Source organism: Streptopelia decaocto (genome assembly GCF_964273445.1).
Source record: "Streptopelia decaocto genome assembly, chromosome: 22".
In the NCBI taxonomy this organism is placed as follows: domain Eukaryota; kingdom Metazoa; phylum Chordata; class Aves; order Columbiformes; family Columbidae; genus Streptopelia; species Streptopelia decaocto.
Genome location: NC_138677.1, coordinates 906,481 through 924,556, shown reverse-complemented (window position 1 = coordinate 924,556; position 18,076 = coordinate 906,481). Strand labels below are relative to the sequence as shown.

At 40.8% G+C, this 18,076-nt stretch overlaps 1 protein-coding gene and 1 pseudogene across 2 annotated transcripts; both read right to left on the bottom strand.

The window, feature by feature from the left end:
* Positions 1-2,211: 2,211 nt before the first annotated feature.
* LOC309449030 (olfactory receptor 6B1-like) lies at positions 2,212-3,180 on the bottom strand (the record flags this gene model as incomplete). Its single annotated transcript, XM_082070940.1, has 1 exon — positions 2,212-3,180. The coding sequence occupies one exon, from the start codon at positions 3,178-3,180 to the stop codon at positions 2,212-2,214; it is 969 nt and encodes a 322-aa protein (XP_081927066.1).
* A 5,750-nt stretch (positions 3,181-8,930) lies between these two features.
* Positions 8,931-9,691, bottom strand: LOC309449029 (olfactory receptor 6B1-like; annotated as a pseudogene). The gene has a single exon. The product of its transcript is annotated as an olfactory receptor 6B1-like (transcript).
* Positions 9,692-18,076: the final 8,385 nt, after the last annotated feature.

Sequence of the window (18,076 nt, the reverse complement as noted above, 5' to 3'; positions counted from 1 at the left end):
GACAGATACCTAATAATAATTTTGAGCACCCCAGAGTATTCATGGCACCTTATAGCAGTGATAGATATGACGCAGGTTCCATGTAAGGCCAGTATCATTCTAGAACAACTAGAGGATATCCAGGGTATACAAGGTAATTTCAAGAGGCACTAAGTACCCATGACTGTGCAACTGATTCAAGTCCTAGAACTTCCTTGATAATGCTGAAATCTGAGACATCTGTTCCCACTTATGTGTTTAAACCTGGAGTCAAATCCCATTCACTAAGTTAGGTTATGTAAGTACAAACCAGCTGTACTGAGTTGTAGCCCTATTATTTATCTGTATAATTAAAGGTAAGCATGACGTTTAAATTGTCCTCCAAGTGGCATTTCCATAGCCATTAAGCACAGCTTGTCAATCAGGAATCAGATAATGGTTCTGCTGAACTGACCTCATACTGGCTTGAGTCTATGTTGTTATTATGAATCTCACTCTTTCACAATAAAGTATTATTTGTTTGTCTCTGTGTAAAGTCTATACTGACTACTTAGTGAATGTATGTGAGGACTATTCTGCAATGGAAAACTGGTTCTTTCCTCAAACAAAACCTAGCAGTAATACTGTAGTTCTGATCAGTTTAGAGCCCATTTGACTTGAATACAAGGATGAAACATCTCCTCCCTCTTACTCTGTCCACATGGTCCAATATTCCAAAACTATTGCAGCAGTCTTGACACCTTTACTTGGCTCATTTTGCCTCATTTTGTCTGCTTTTCATCCCTTACGTGCAGCATAGAAACTCGGTACCATATACAAGAATAAACATCATAGGCTGTAAGGTAATGCTTAACTTTATTATAAAAATCTTGAATGTTTAGATTAATTTTTAATTCAATTACATTTTTTTCCAGCCCAGTAAAGGGCCAAAGGAAGGCAATAGCATCCCAGGATCTTGTCTTTGGAAATGCAGGAATCTTGCTTCTAACTGATTGAGACATCAATGTAGTTGCATCTGAAGTGTTTTAACCACAGCACCATTCTAAATAAATAAATAAATAAATACACAAGTAAATTAAAAAGGAGCCCTTAAATCAACATATATTAAGATCCATGAGGTTAACTGGGGAGGTCACATTGCTGTTGTGGAACAGAGAAGTGGCAATGAACAGCACGTACAACACACTGGCAGAAGATCTGAGTGAACAGATGCAAAAGCCTTTGGAGTAGGTCACAATGAAGGGACTGCTCATGGGATGGCCGGCCTGGTCAAGAGGGGCCTGGCCATAACGGTATCTGCATCTGACACTGTGACATGTTTAGGAAAATGGCCACAGATCACTCCCTAGAGTAAGTTAATTTAGTGGTGCAGATGTTGACAAAGGCAGCAGAGATGCAGCCACTCCTAAAATACACTAAATTCCCAAACAACTGTATGGTCATTCATGTTCAAACTAATACACAGTGACTTCAGAAGAGTTTATAAAAACACAAATTAATGAAAATGTCCTACTAAACGGGGGAAAAAAAAAAAGTTATTTTATTTACAGTGACCAGGATTTAAAGTCTTAAATTTATTGGAAGTATTTATTCCAACCTTGCTTAAGAAGTTGGGCTTCTCCCATTCCAATGTGAACACTTTCCTTTGGCTGTTACTCTCTTCCAGGAGGATTGATTCAGGTCCCTAAGTACAGGCTTCTTGTAGAATGTTAAATACTGTGGAGTGCCTGAGACCTCCCCTTTTGGATAGGCAGATATGATACAGGAACTGCAGAAGAAACTCTTCCTTTTAGCATCACATTTGTAGATGGAGCAGAATACCCGAGGTCTTTAAAACATTCGGCATGTGCCTATAGTTAGGCACATCCACCTCATCTTATCTGTCAGACGTTGCCCAGAATTGGATGACATGTTTGTAACAGATCATTTGAATTGTGTTCTCAAAGCCACTGATGTATGATATCCTACACATGTTCAGTGCTTTGTTGTTGTTGTTCCCTAATGGGCCTGTGTATCAAATCAGAAATTTCATTGTGCATAAGCCTTTATCAGAGAAGAAAGATCATTTGAAGGCAATAGATAGAAAGGTGATTCCTTGTTGAGGATAAGTGGCCATATGTATGCCTCAGTTTCTTTTGTTATCAGCATTATGATGGTTGCAGTTCTGTCTAAGTACAACATAAATCTTAAAATCTTTCCTTCTAACTCTCACACTGTCTGTAAGGAACCATCTTAATGGTGGACAGCAATAGATTGAGAGACTTTGGGGGCAGTCTGTCTGACACTGAAGGTTTTTTTAAAAGCCCCTTTAACCTCTTGGTTCCTCAGGCAGTAAATGAAGGGATTGAGCATGGGAGTTACAATAGTGTACACAATTGACACCAGCTTGTTTAAGTCAAAAGGGTGGATTCTCTTGGGCCGGGCATACATGAACAGAGTGGCTGAAAAGAAGATAATGACTACAGTGAGGTGAGAAACACAGGTGGAGAAAGCTTTCTTCCTGCCCTGTGCTGTGGGCATATGCAGGATCGTGCTGATGATGCATATATAGGACATAATTGTGACAGAGAGAGGAACCAGCAAGATAAGCAAGGCCAGTATGAAATCCACTATTTCAGCCATTGTCATGTCAGCACACGATATGTTCAGCAAGGGGCTGATGTCACAGAAGAAATGATTGATGACATTGGATCCACAAAAAGACAGTTGAGAGATGAAAAATACTTTCAGCATAGAGGCCAAGAATCCAATGAGCCAGGAGCATGTGGCTAGTTGCACACAGAGCCAGTGGTTCATGATGAGTGGATATCGCAGGGGAATGCAGATGGCCACATAACGATCATAAGCCATGACTGCAAGGAGGACACATTCAGTACAAATAAGGGAGCTGAAGAAGTAAAGCTGGGTCATGCAACCTCCAAAAGATATTCTCTTGCTTTCAACAAGAAAATTTGCTAGCAGTTTGGGGACAGTGACTGAGATATACCAAGCCTCCAGAAAGGAGAGATTGCTGAGAAAGAAATACATGGGCTTGTGAAGCTGAAGGTTCATCTTTATCAAGATAATTATGAGTATATTTTCTAAGATGGTCAGCATGTAGGCCACCAGGAACATCACAAAAAGCAACATCTGAAGTTCCATGATAGCTGGAAATCCCAAGAGGATAAATTCCTGGAACTTTGTGCTGTTTTCTTGCTTCATGGCAAAGGGCGTAACATCAAGCTTCAAAGAAAAAGACAATAAAAGAGAAAAAAAAAATGAAATAGTTTTAAAATCAAAGAAGTAGCGAGAAGAACCACATGAAAAGAAAAAGAAAAAGAAAAAGAAAAAGAAAAAGAAAAAGAAAAAGAAAAAGAAAAAGAAAAAGAAAAAGAAAAAGAAAAAGAAAAAGAAAAAGAAAAAGAAAAAGAAAAAGAAAAAGAAAAAGAAAGAAAAAAAGAAAAGAAAAGAAAGAAAAGAAAAGAAAAGAAAAGAAAAGAAAAGAAAAGAAAAGAAAAGAAAAGAAAAGAAAAGAAAAGAAAAGAAAAGAAAAGAAAAGAAAAGAAAAGAAAAGAAAAGAAAAGAAAAGAAAAGAAAAGAAAAGAAAAGAAAAGAAAAGAAAAGAAAAGAAAAGAAAAGAAGATGGCAAGTTGAAAAGAAAAAAGGAAAAATTATAATGATAAAAAAGGGAAAACGTGAGGAGAGGGAAAAAAAAGGAAGAGCATTATTACATGCAGATTGTGTACTATTTTGAAAATATAAGAACAAATTCAATAAGATATTTTGATATCTGGTTCATATTGGTGGCCTAGATCATTACTGAAATCCACTGATGTCGAAGGACCATATAACAGCTGGATGCCAAGTTCTTTTTAACTTGCAGAGGATACTGGATATTCAGGCTGCCTCTGCATAACTTTGGCAACTGTACCTAGTTCTGCAAAGACACATCATTCCCGTCCAGTCTGTGGGGTTCAGCTTGGTACCCACTGTATTTTCCCGGCATAGAAATCCTCATGATATTCAACAAATGAAACAGGTATTCCAGAGGGCAATATGTATTATTCTGAATAAAGCTCTCAGGGAAGATGGATCAAGTTTTGGAGGAATGTATTTCTCTGTATCTCTTCCCCTCCCGTTCCCCATTTTTCCATTTCTCCATCTATCCACCTTTCTAAAAAATTTGATGAGCCTAATTTTCCTATAGATTTCTCAATTTCCACAGGTCAAAACTGAAAAAAAAACAAAACCTTTCAAACTGGAAAATGCACACCTCTCTTCTTTAACTTCACTGTACTCTAAGCTAAGATAGGAAGTGCTTTTTCATCTTGTTTTTAAGTTCTGTTAGTGTAATACTTTATTTCATGTTAAAAGCAAATAAACAAACCACCTCTTCCCACCTCCCCAGAATTATTAAAGCATATAATAAACTAGGTTTTCAGCGATGGAAGAACATTCATCTTCATAAAGCAATTCATTGACACTGAAACACCAGTCCAGATACTCGTCATTTAAAACCTTTTGTAGCTTCAGAAGCAGTAATATAAACCACGACTGAAGACTTGTAACATGCAAACTCATATAGCTTCATAACTGTGTTAGTGTTAGTTTCTACTACCATGAGAAATTCCACAGGTCTAAGAAGACGCAGAAAAGTAATTATGGGATTTCTCCCTGAAAAACACAAGTGTTGGTAAAACCAAACTTGAACTGCAAAGTTTTGTCTTTTTTTTTCTAAGTGCAAAATACATTATTAACCAATTTGTCTCCATACTATATGTATTCAGTAGTTCCTGACCTGACCAGTATTAGTTCTGCCTATAAAACCAGGGATATCTGAGTGTTTCCAATTTCAAATTATCTGTCACATCAGTTGAATCTCTAAGTAAGCAATTGCAAGAGAGTGAGAGTGCTTCTCCTAAGTCAAATACAATGCTTATATTTCTCTGTGTCTTGAACTGGAGATAATACCTGAGCTACCGTAATATCAGAAGACCATACTGAGAAGCTGGAATTCTGCTGAAATTTAGACAGCCATCAGTTTAGTTTTGTAATATACAATATACTCAGCTTGTCTTGTTTCTTGGGAATGTAGATATACAGGCATATCCAGGTAATAGTGCTTTCATTGAGAGGAAAAACTCTAAAGCAGGTCAGACAGATCATTCCATAGCAATGTGTCCTCCTCTCTTCCTTGACTCGACAAGTGCACGTCAACAAGCAGCTCAGAAGCCTAGATGTGTTGCTCAGTGTCGTTCGCATGTATGCTGTAGATGTTGAAATGTCGAAGGATTAATTCCTCCTTGGAAGAAGGTGATTACCCTACAAAAATTACTGAAGAATAACAGTGAAAAACTTCTTTCTCTTCTTACCTTCACACCACTTCAGCAGCGTGGAAGCTCTGCAAAACATGCTGACATAATTGCTTCTTATGTGTTCACAAAAAAGCTGTTCCGTATAAGACTACATAAGCTGTAAGTAATTACTCATGGGATTTCAGTGTTTACTCTGGCTTTGTGTAACTGAGGTACCCAAGAAGAAAGCTCATAAAGATTAATTCTATATTTCTGAGACTCTTTCTTCAGCATTTACAGTTAATGAAACAAAACAATAACCCAACTTAGCTGCTGTGAAATATTTTCTGGAGGTGACTATTCCTCAGTTACCTGCTAGTGATTGTTCCTATGAACAAGCTACTGACAGAGGTTCCTCAGGAAGCTACCCAAAACTCTATAATATGAATATGTACTTGAGTAATTATCTGTTACTGTGCTTACATGATCAACTGTGTTTTCACAAAGTATATCACCCTGCAAATGGAACTAATTTGTTTACACTTCTTTTGTGGCCATTGCAGAAACATGTATTGGTTTGGCAGATCTCACACAAGACCTTCTGCAAGACCTCAACCTTTCTGGAGAGAAAGCCACCCTACCACATCTAAAACATAAACAGGCATCTCTATTCATGTAAGGGAACGTCCTTGCATAAGAACCTACTCTTTTTTTCAGTTCATAACTTCTTTGCCTTTTAACTGTACCAGAGCCAACTAGCTCCCCTTTAGACCAGATCAAAATAAAACTCCATAGTTAGTTTATCCTAATTACCGTTTGCTATAGATAGTACAGGCTAGTACACGTCTGTCATTATTTGGGTTATTCAATTCAAACACTGCAGAAAATAAATTCCTCAGAATCACTAGGAGTCCATGTAGCCTGGGGCACCGTGTAATGTGAGTGTAACCTGGCTAGAGCCATGCAGGATGGAATTCAAAGAAGGATCACAGGAGACAATAGACTTAGAGCAGTCTGGATAAAATATAATAACCAATGGAGAGAGCTGGAGTCTCTCTCTATATACCAGAGTTAGTAGACAGTCCAGAAATGTTTCTCAAAACTAGAATTTAAATTCCTGACATTCACTTAAAATCACATAGTCATTTATTAGGTATATGATTTGAATTGGAAGGGAAAATCTATTTTGCTTACTGAGAGATATTGTTTATGGAAAAGTATGGGTTTTGATGTGTTTTGTGTTTGTGTGTTTGACTGCAGATATCACTGGAGTTAATCTAGACCATTACCTTGTACTAGTTACTCAGTTACTCACCAAGGGGAAGTCGTGCTTGACCAACCTCATTGACTTTTATGAGGACATAAGAAGATGGATGGATGATGGCAGAACGGCGGACGTGATCTACCTTGACATGAGTAAGGCCTTTGACACAGTCTCCCACAGCATCCTCACAGCTAAACTGAGGGAGTGCGGTCTGGATGAGCGGGGATTGAGGTGACTGTGAACTGGCTGAAGGGAAGAAGCCAGAGAGTCGTGGTCAATGGGGCAGAGTCCAGTTGGAAGCCTGGATCTAGTGCAGAGCCTCAGGGGGCAGTGCTGGGGCCTGTACTGTTCAATATATTCATCAATGATTTGGACAAAGGAATAGAGTGACTGTCAGCAAGTTTGCTGGTGACACCAAGCTGGGAGGAGTGGGTGACACTGGAAGCTGTGCTGCCATCAGAGACCTGGACAGGCTGGAGAGCTGGGTGGGGAAAAATTTAATGAAATATAACAAGGGCAAGTATAGGAACAACCCCAAGTTCCAGTATAAGTTGGGGAATTAGACCTATTAGAGAGCAGTGTAAGGGAAAGGGACCTGGGGGTCCTGGTGGACAGCAGGGTGACCATGAGCCAGCACTGGGCCCTTGTGGCCAGGAAGCCAATGGTACCTGGGGTGGGTTAGAAGGGGGTGGTCAGTAGGTCAGAGAGGTTCTCCTGCCCCTCTGCTCTGCCCTGGGGAGACCACACCTGGAATATTGTGTCCAGTTGTGGCCCCTCAGTTCCAGCAGGACAGGGAACTGCTGGAGAGAGTCCAGCGCAGCCACCAAGATGCTGCAGGGAGTGGAGCATCTCCCGTGTGAAGAAAGGCTGAGGGAGCTGGGGCTCTGGAGCTGGACAAGAGGAGACTGAGGGGTGACCTCATTAATGTTTACAGATATATAAAGGGTGAGTGTCAGGAGGATGGAGCCAGGCTCTTCTCAGCGACAACCAATGATAGGACAAGGGGTAATGTGTTCAAACTGGAACACAAGAGGTTCCACTTAAATTTGAGAAGAAACTTGTTCCTGGTGAGGGTGGCAGAGCCTGGCCCAGGCTGCCCAGGGGGGTTGTGGAGTCTCCTTCTCTGCAGACATTCCAACCCGCCTGGACACCTTCCTGTGTAACCTCATCTGGGTGTTCCTGCTCCATGGGGGGATTGCACTGGATGAGCTTTCCAGGGCCCTTCCAACCCCTGACATTCTGGGATTCTGGGATTCTGTGAATTATTGAAATGCCCATCCTTGTGAAGAAAGTTGACATAACTGTTTATTTGGTGTCTCAAGTTCTTTGAATCGCAGTTTCATATTAAGTTGGATCAAGGTCAGAATGCAATTGTTTTCTTTGATGCAGACCAAAAAATCCATTAAGAGAAGGCAATGATGTTTATTGCCTTTTCTACTGGTCAGGAATGATATGTGTTGTGTTCAGTAGAAACACCTTCTTTTACATTCACACAGTGTCAGCATTAATTGATTTTAGGTTAACATGCAGCTTGACTCAGGAAAAGAAATCCTTAACCACTGATGTCTAAACAAAACCATAATCTTCATTTCTGTGAAAGTAAAATTCTTATTAGACATTCATAAGATTTGGACAAATTCAACTGCAAGATTATTTGCAAGTATTATATTAGTGATCAGTCCCAGAAACCCTGGAGACAGCAGCCATGCCACACAAGACCTTCCATAAAGTGTCTTTTACTTCCTGGTTCCTCAAGCAGTAAATGAATGGATTTAGCACTGGAGCGACTACAGTATGAATTACGGAAGCCCGTTTGTTGAGATCCAAGGAGTCCATACATGGAGAGGGTGGCTGAAAAGATGGTGATCACAGTCAGGTGAGAAACACCGGTGGAGAAAGCTTTCTTCTTGTTCTAGGCCATGGGAATGACACTGTTTCCCACAGCATTCCTCTGGAGAAACTGGCTGCTCATGGTTTGGATGGGCATACTCTTCACTGGTAGCTGTGCTCAGTTTTGGGCTGCTCACTACAAGAAAGACATTGAGGTACTGGAGAGAATTCAGAAAAAGGCAACAAAGCTGCTGAAGGGTGTAGAGGACAAGCCTTATGAGTAGTGGCTGAGGGAACTGGGGCTGTTTGCCTTTAGCCTGGCTGAGGGAAGACCTTCTTGATCTGAAAGGAGGTTGTAGCACGGAGGAGGTTGCTCTCTTCTCCCAAGTTACAGGCTATAGGATGAGAGGAAATGGCCTCAAGTTGTGCCAGGGGAGGTTATTAGATATTAGGAAAAAAGTCTTCCTGGAAGGGGTTGTCAGGCCTTGGAACAGGCTGCCCAAGAAAGTGGTTGAGCCACCATCCCTGGAGGTGTTTAAAAGACATATAGATGAAGTTCTTAAGGACATGTTTTAGTCTCAGTGTTAGGTTAACGGTTGGACTTGATGATCTTGAAGGTCTATTGCAACCAAAGTGGTTTTATGAATGCACAAAATGGTGTTGATTGTGCACATGTAAGAAATTGTGATGATGGAGAGAGGGATTAACAGAATAAACAAGGCAAGGATGAAGTCCACCGTCTCTGCAAGTGACCACTCAGTGCAAGAGAGGTTGAGCAAAGGGCTGGTGTCACAGTAAAAGTGATTTACGACTTTGGGGACACAGAAAGAGAGCTGGGAAATGAAGAAGACCTTTAGCACAGATGTCAGAAAGCCAACAACCCAAAAGTCCATGGCCAGCTGCATATAGAGTCTTTAGTTTATGATGACTGGGTAGCACAGGGGGTTGTAGGTGGCCACATGGCAGTTGTAGGCCATGACAGCCAGGAGGACACATTCAGTGCAGACCAAGGCAATGAAGAAGTATAACTGGGCCATACAAACCGTGAAGGAGATGCTTGTATTCTTCACCAGAAAGCTGACCCGCAATTTGGGAACAGTGACTGAGATGTATCAGGCCACTAGGAAAGATTGATGGTTGAGAAGTGCATAGGCTTGTGCAGTTGATGATTTCTTCTGATTAAAGTGATGATGATTAAGTTTTCAAGGACAGTTAACAAATACAAAATGAGGAAAATCATAAACAACAGAGCTTGCATCTGGATGGCAGGGAATCCAAAGCTGATGAATGCATGGGTGTGGGGATCATTTTTCTGTATCACAATGAGCTTGAAGACCTGAAACATGTAAGGAGGAATAAATAAGAAAATCAGGAACATATTGTTTCATCTCCTCCAAGCATCTCTTCCATACTGCAAATACACAAATTAAGTAGACATTCCACAGCAGTTATTTATTTGACATTCTTTATTATTTAACCACTCCTGAAAATTTTTGAGTCCTACAGCATTACAGGACCGGTGATTCAGATCTTGGCTCCGAGAAAATATTTAAGCTGTACTGATTTCCTCACAGGCCTTCTTACCCCTTTCTTTACTTAGAAGACAGTCAAAGGGAAAGGCAAAGATTACTAAATGTGCTTTTCATCTAAGTTCTGAGCTACACCTCAGATGGCCACACAGCAGTGGCCAAAAGATATCTAGATAAAAGCACAGTCTTGATAAATGGCTGAATTCATGTAAGGGAAATGTAGCTTGAACTGTTTTTGTCTCTCCCTTTCTTTTGATTATAGGCAGAAGAAAGTGTTTATTCTCTCAAACATAGTACTTTAGTCAAGTTTGCTAGGGTTCTGGAGTATATGTGTATTTTTTTTCTTTCAGAATTGGGACAGAACTGTTGTCCTGGTTTTGGTTGAAACAGGGCCAATTCTCTTTCAGTGAATTTTCCTTTCAGTTAAGTTTCTTCTATGTATCTGCACTTTTCTGAAGGTGGCTACGTGTTTTTCAGACAGTGTCTGTATGGCAGATGCGCTCTCCCTGCCATTTCCCCCAACCGCACAGAAACACCTAGGTTGATGGACAACTATGGTCATGTATACACCCCTTGGTCAACAGACAGGATGTTCGACCAATGAGACAACTTGGTTGAGAGAAGCTTCTGGACAACTACCATAAATGATCACAGCTCAGATTCAACTCAAGTATAAATGGAGTCTGCTGGAAGCTGGTCTTCCTCAGCGCACAGGATTGTGGTTGAAGGCTCTCATCCTTAGACTGGTCATCTAGGAATTGTTCCCCAGGGTCTCAGACACCTTACCAATCTGGTAAGTGGTCATCTGGGTACCGTTGAGAGTCCTCACTTTGACACACAGTGGGAAGACGCACATTTTGAACCATCCCTCTAGAGTTTTGTGATCCAATCCCTTTGAGTTTGAGTCAGTTGTGTAGTAATTGAACTCCTAACTGGTATCTGAACTTTTGTTGTGTAATGCTACCAGAGTGCTGAATAATTTTGGATAAACCCCATTTGTAGTTGGTTTCTGTTAAGCAGCTCTGGTTAGAATAATGTCTCTTCAGAGTTAGTTGCCTACCTAAATTTTTTTGGGGGTTGCCTCTGTGACAGTCTGCTTCAAAGAACTGATAATACCTCATGTTTATGGTTTTACTGAGCTAACGGTAGGAATGGTATGCCGAAAAGACCCATGTTTATACTTACTACTATAGCAGCCCAGGTCACTGATTGATGTCTTATGAGAGAGTGAGGGGTTGTAAAAGGCCTGTACTAGTAGGGAGGGGTGGACAGAACAGGTGACCCAAATTGGCCAACAAGGCATTCCATGCATCACACTCAGTTTAAAGCTGAGGCATCATGATGGTCTTCCTCTCTTTTTTCATGGCGAGCATCTGAAGAGGACCCTGCCTGTTCTGCCTGCAGTCCTGATCCTGATTCCAGTCCATGCATTCCTGAATCCAGTTCCTGTCTACTGTGGAGGCCAGTCCAGGACTTCCTGATGTCTGTCCTGCAACCATAGGCATGATGCCAGCAACTCCGTGGGATTCTGTGACCATCCAGGACACTCAATATTGGCTTTGTGTATTTTGCATTATTTATTTTATTATTAGTATTATCACTAAAACTGTTTTAATTTTCCAACCTGTAAGTGTCTCTCCCTTTCTCTTCCAGGAGGAGGAAAAAATATTTTTCATATAAAACATTAAGAAAAAAATCATTAATGTTATGGAATGTTACAAACATTTCCACACAAAAAGAAATACGTGTTTTACCGATTTTATTATTTATGGGACATGAAGAAGGGCTTCTTCAAGTACATCAGCAGCAAAAGGAAGGTTAGGGAAGATGTAGGTACACATTTCTGGATACGTTCAAAACCTTCCTGGTCACATTCCTGTGCAATCTACTCTAGGTGTACCTGCTTTAGCAGGTGGCTTGGACTAGATGATCTCCAGAGGTCACTTGGCCCCTAACCATTCTATGATTCTGTGATTATCTTTCATATTCAATATATGACTTCCACATTTCTGAGCTTGCACTCTGTGTGAGACTCCTCAACTGTATTTTACCAAATTGTTGTAAGCATCTTCCATGAGATTTGTGGCATTTAATTTAAGCTGTGGTAAATGCTGACAACAGATAAATGGAGATCTAAGCAGTACAAGAGAAAAACCTAGTTTGTGTGATTTTAGCATTCTATAGAATACAAACTATAATTCAAAAGAGGATGAATGAAAAGGATGTCAAAAAGAGGAAATGAAAGTGATGTTTACACATTCCAATGTAGGCTTTAAAAATTCCAAAACTACCTTATAGTAACTTAGAATATTGACTGAAAATAATCTAATTAAAAAAAAATATGATTAATTAGAGTATTTCAAGATCACTCACAGGTGATATATAAATATAATGTCTATGCTTAGGTTTGAGAATTGTTAATGTCACATGAAGTTTCTCAGGGTAAAATTATGCTGAATGTATTTTACACTCTAGTCCACTGAAGGTGGAACACAAATACCAATTTTCACTACATACATATCTTCACTATCTCAGAAGAGCTGCTATTGCATATAATACAGAGAGGGGGTGAGGGTAAGGTTATATATAACTCAAAATAGAATACTGCTTGAAGTTAAGGAGAAAACCAATTAATATTATATATATTAATTATTATTATATAACCAAGTAATATTAATGTCAAAATGCAATGGCATATACAAATGCTGCTTCTATTTTCACCCTCATTGATGTGCTAACCAGCTATTCAAAAACTACTGCTAGTTGTTTTTCTTTCTCCGAAGTCAGTGCTGTCTATGTGTGAAGACATTGGACTGGAACTTGGGGCATTTCTGCTCTGCTGTTGGCTCATAATCACATGACGGTAGCTTTGACCAATAAATCTTTTCACTTACCAGTGCCTTAGTTTCGCCATGTATAAAAAGTGATTATATAAACATTATCTACAGCTAAAAAAAGCCAAGTGCATATATGAGATCAGTGAAAAAGATCCAGTGAGAAGCAAGACCCTGAACTGAAATATTGCTATTGGACTGAGTCATGGTGTGAATGGTCTGTAAAGATATAACAGTGTATGGTTTTCTGTGCTCGGGTGGGACCTCTGTGCAGGTACCAGCTTGACCCAGCCCTCCTGCTATTCTGATCCATTATTTTTTTTCATTTCTGAGTATTTTTTTTCCTGAATATTTGATCCACGACAGGTTACCAGGCCTCACCTGAAAGTTTGCCTCCGGAGCTCTAAAATACAGACTCTGGAGTGAATGGTTATTAGGGAGGGAAGATGCCTGAAATTTTGCTCTGTGAATGGCTGCCAGGCTCCTGGGGAGAAGGTCAGCAGCGTTTGGCTTGGCGTATTTCCTCCATGCAGTAAATAATGGAGCGAACCTGCTGCCAAACTCTTTTAAGTTGTGCTTTTCTTTAAGAAATCTAAATGTTGTTCTGTAATAAGCGGAGCCCTAAATCACTCCCCATGACACTCAGGAGGCACCATAAGGTGAAGAACTGGGTGGAGGCCACCATTTGTCCCTGAGCACAGCTTCAGACACATGGTTGACATACAGAAAGGATTTGCCATGCTGACACTGGTTTGGCAGGTGGGTAAGGAGACATAGCAGAAGAAGAAGAGAACAGGAGCTGCTGAAGTAGAGGGACTGAAAGCACCATAGGTGAGTTCTGTGGCTGAGGGATAATAGGTTGGGGCTAGAGCACAGCGGTTAACAAAGGTGGTTACAGGTGGAAGGGATGGTCAAGAACAGCTGAGAGGAGGGGAGATACAGACAAAGAAACAACGCTACAAAGAGTCTTCTCAAAAGGCAGGTACAAAGAAGCCTTTGACTGAACCACAGTTGTGAACAGACACAGAATGGATTGGGAAGAGAAGCTGACATAGAGATTGAGACTGTCAACTTAGAAAGACAGAGAACCGCAAAGGTAAGAGACAGTAGAAAACCGAAGGAATCCAGATCAGAAAGGAGAGATAGATAGACAGAAAGAAAGGATGAATGAGAGATTGGAACACAGAGAGTGAAGAGCAGAGTGGGCACAGGCCAAGAAAGAAAAGAACCTGACCCAGAGGAAATCTGAACAGAGAATTATTTATTTGTACATTAATATAATGGTACACTGTACTACCATTTAAAAATAAGAGCTCTGTCTGTGGAATATGTATTGTAAATACCTAGTATGTATATTTAACTACCTGGATGTAGAATTTTCCATCTAGAAAGAATATTTTTTCTCTGTATTATGTGCAGATGTGCTGTCCAAAGCAGGAGACTTCTTCAATACCTAAAAACCACAGGATTTTCGGTGGTGTGGGTTTTGTTTAGGTTGGGTTTGGTTTTCACTTTACTGTCAATTCAGGGTTCAGTATCTTTTTTTCAACACCAACAACGTGGGAATCAGAACATTTCAGGAACTGGCTGTTCTAGTGGCAGCAGGAACTGGAACAATCTGGTGGGTGTTTAACCTTTGATAATGATTCTTAACTAGCATATATTTCTGTTGGGCAGCTTGAGTGATGTTTCTTCTAGCTGTACTTAGGCAGCTACAATGTAAGAATTTACACAAAGCTAAATTCCTACTCATTTTTTTTAATATTAAATAAAATAAGCAAGCATGGACACTTTTCATCTCTTCTGTGAAATTCTAAAAATCTGATTAATTTGCTCTGCATATTCCTGTGAGTCCAAGTATCTATCTTCATATTTACATACCACAATAACACCTCTGGACTCCAGACCAACAGAAGGATCCTGGCATAGAGCTAGTACTCTGTGGAGTAGAATTAGCCATATTTATCCTGCATAAGGGTTAGTCTGGGTCTACCTTGGTTTGTGTGACCCTATAGTAGCCTGCTGTAGCGATGTTTTCACAGTATGTGCTCAGTGCCCTGGAGGCTGGTGTGGTATCAGTTGCCGATATTTGGGAATGAAGAGTTGCCTGGAATAATATGGGACGACTGTTCCAAGCGGAGGAACCAGGACAAGCTTCTCATCCATATGCTATGTCTGTAGCAGAGCATCCATTAGAAGTGCTTGTATTTTTGTTGATGGTACAATTTGGCTCACATCACTGGAGATCCCACATACTGTCCAGAGCAGAGCCAAAGTGGTGCTGCAGACACCTCACTCCCAAAGGGGACTACACCGTCAGTTTCTAGCAGCTGAGAACAAACTCTGCTATAAAGCAAACACATTTCCTTTGACACGAGTGGTCATGGGCCTCATGAAATGCAAATTAAATTCATCCACGGATCTTCAGCATTAATAGATCTACAGGTAACACCAGGCTAGAAAGGTCTCTTGAAACAATGGAGCTTTGTACATCCTCATCACCAGTTTGGTCCCACAAATACGCAGTCTGTTAGCTTTGTTTTGCAGTTTCCATCACAAAGGGGGTGGAGGAAGAGTTGATTTGTTGTTTACTCATTGCCTTCTTATTCTGTCCGAGGTACCACCGTCCCTTGTCTCCAGCCAATGACCAATAACCCATCGTCTCCTCTGAAAAGAGCATATTGATATAAGGGGCTGAATTTCATCCTGCATACCTGTGGGATCCCAGTCCAATTTCGGACTCAGGAAGGTCCAAAAATGATTCCAAGGGTGAGATTAAGACACAAACGAGGTCAGATGCCACTAAACTATCTTATCTTATTTTTATGCCTAACGACAGAGTAAATCTATTTCACTTTCACAGCTAAAGCTAGAGTGACAAAGAGAAAGGGGGGAGAAATTAGGAGGAAAGTTAAGCAAGCACGCAAGAAGATAAGCAAGAGATAAGCAAGAGAGAGTCACCGCCAGGGATCCAAAGGTCTCCTGTGGGGCAGCTCTCAGGTCTCAGGCCTCTGCAGCGCTGGCAGTTTGCAGGTCTCAGGTCCCAGTAACTCTGGCAGTTTGCAGGTCTCGGGTCGTGCCAGTATCAGAGTCCAGGTTCTGGTAGCAGGGTCCAGGTCCAGGAGGTGTTGGCAGCACTCGGGTGTCAGGTCCGCCGGTCCCAGGTGACAGGTTTTGGTCCTGGTGGCGGATGGCCACACTTGCAAGTCATAACCTGGTCATTTTATGGCAGTTGGTGGCAGGTGTTGCCTGAGCACACTGCAGGCCTGGTCGCAGATGTTGGTGGCTGATATCGCTGGAGCTTCACTTGAGCTTACCTAAGCTTCAAGCATTCTTTGCGTTTTAGCAATTCACAGTGATCATGCCTTTTGCACTTTAATTCACTGTATTTAGGCCTTTACAGTGGACCCAATTAAGCAAGCAGTGTGAGCAAGCATTTTTCTGTAACAAGCAGCCTTAAGCATATTATTTTAGCAAGCAAGCTTTGAGACAAATAATTCACAATATCTCAGCCTTCCACAATTATGCCGTGTGTTAAGGACCACCATCTTTCACACACACTCAAACTGTATGCTGAGAGCTATCTTATCTCACATTACCTTGCAAGATCCAGCATGTGTGTCATTCTAGACCACTAGGACAAGACTCATCTGATAAGACTAATTCTTAAGCAGAAGTGCTAATTTCCATTTTAGGATAATTTATCATGTAGTGACAAACTAAGATCCAGACATCTCTACTCTGAACGCCTTGAGCTAGATGAACAGACTCGGGTTCCAGAGATTAAACATGGGAACTCTGAAGAGGGAAATAAAAATAAATTTATCTAGCTCACATCTAAAAGTTGGTTATGTATTTCTAAGGAAATTATCTAGGCTTTCTCTGTAATCATTAGAAAGAAGTGGGTCCTACCAAAGTCTATTAATCCCATACTTAGGGATCTAGAGATAGTCTCTGTATTTTTCTTACCCAAACAACATTCGAAACAACTAATTATATTTCTAGATCTGTGGTTGCTGTTATAATATAAACACAAAGACAAGACCACTAGAATCTTTTATTTTTCTATAATCCAGAAATAAATCCTTTGAAATAAATACAGCTGCATTTTTAATTATTTAAGGTGTGTGTGCGTGTGCTTGTGCATGTATTAGGAATAACCTAAGTTAAAGGTTTTCTACAATTAAAATCGGTTTGTGTTATAGCCGATACAGAAAAGAAACTACTTTTGTTTGGTCAGATGTGTGTCTTCAATGACCTTTACTGCAAGCCATTGCCTTGAGAAGTGAAAGCTGGATTGTAGACCACTATATAAGAAAGTAGGACCTGCCTTATGGCCCTGATATTGTCTTCCTTAACCTGAAGTCCTTTTCTGTGTTCTGATTTGTTTTGGTTTTAGTATGAGCAACGTGAGTCAGAGCTTGTGTCAGCTTTCGTGGTAAGGACTTCTTACCTCTGCTTTCCCTTAGCTCTGACCTATCAATATATATGGATGTCTTGCTAAACATCAGTCCCCTTCCTTTAGGCATGTTGAAGAACACCTAGTACCAAGGCTGAGTCTTCTGTCATGTAAGAACAGCTTTCTTGTCAAATAACTTAATTTCTGAGTTTTATTCTTAATGACAACTTCTGATCATCCACCACAAGAATATATTGAATCTGGGGTAGTCCTTTAATGGGAAACAAAATACGGGTTCAGCATGGCAGATGCTTCACTGTATTAACCCCTTCACGAACATGAGCCAGCAGCGTGCCCAGGTGGCCAAGAAGGCCAACTGCATCCAGACGTGTATCCGAAATAGTGGGGTCAGTAGGACCAGGGCTGTGACTGTCCTGTACTGGGCATTGGTGAGGCTGCACCTCGACTCCTGGGGTCAATTTTGGGCTCCTCGCTACAGAAAAGACCTCGAGGTGCTGGAGTGAGTTCAGAGAAGGGCAATGGAACTGGTGAAGGGTCTGGTACACAAATCTCATGAGGAGTAGCTCAAAGAACTGGGGCTGTTTAGCCTGGGGAAAAGGAAGCTGAGACCTTATTGCTCACTACAACTACTTGAAAGGAGGTCACAAGCTTTGTGCATGTGGTTTGTCTTCAGCTCATGCCATTTTGGGCCCACAAATATTAATCATTTGGGATGTAGTCTGACTCCAGATCCAGATACTTATTTGCAGATGTGTACAAGCCCACTGGATGTCTGAATTGCCGTCATCATCAAAAAAGAACAAATCCATAAAGTTAATATAGTATGGAGACTGAATCTACTGAAAAAGTGTGGCAGGTATCTATAGCCAACAGTGACAGCTCAGACACCCACTTCAAATGTCAACATTTGGATATTCTGATGCCTAAAGAAAGATGTTTTGTGTCAT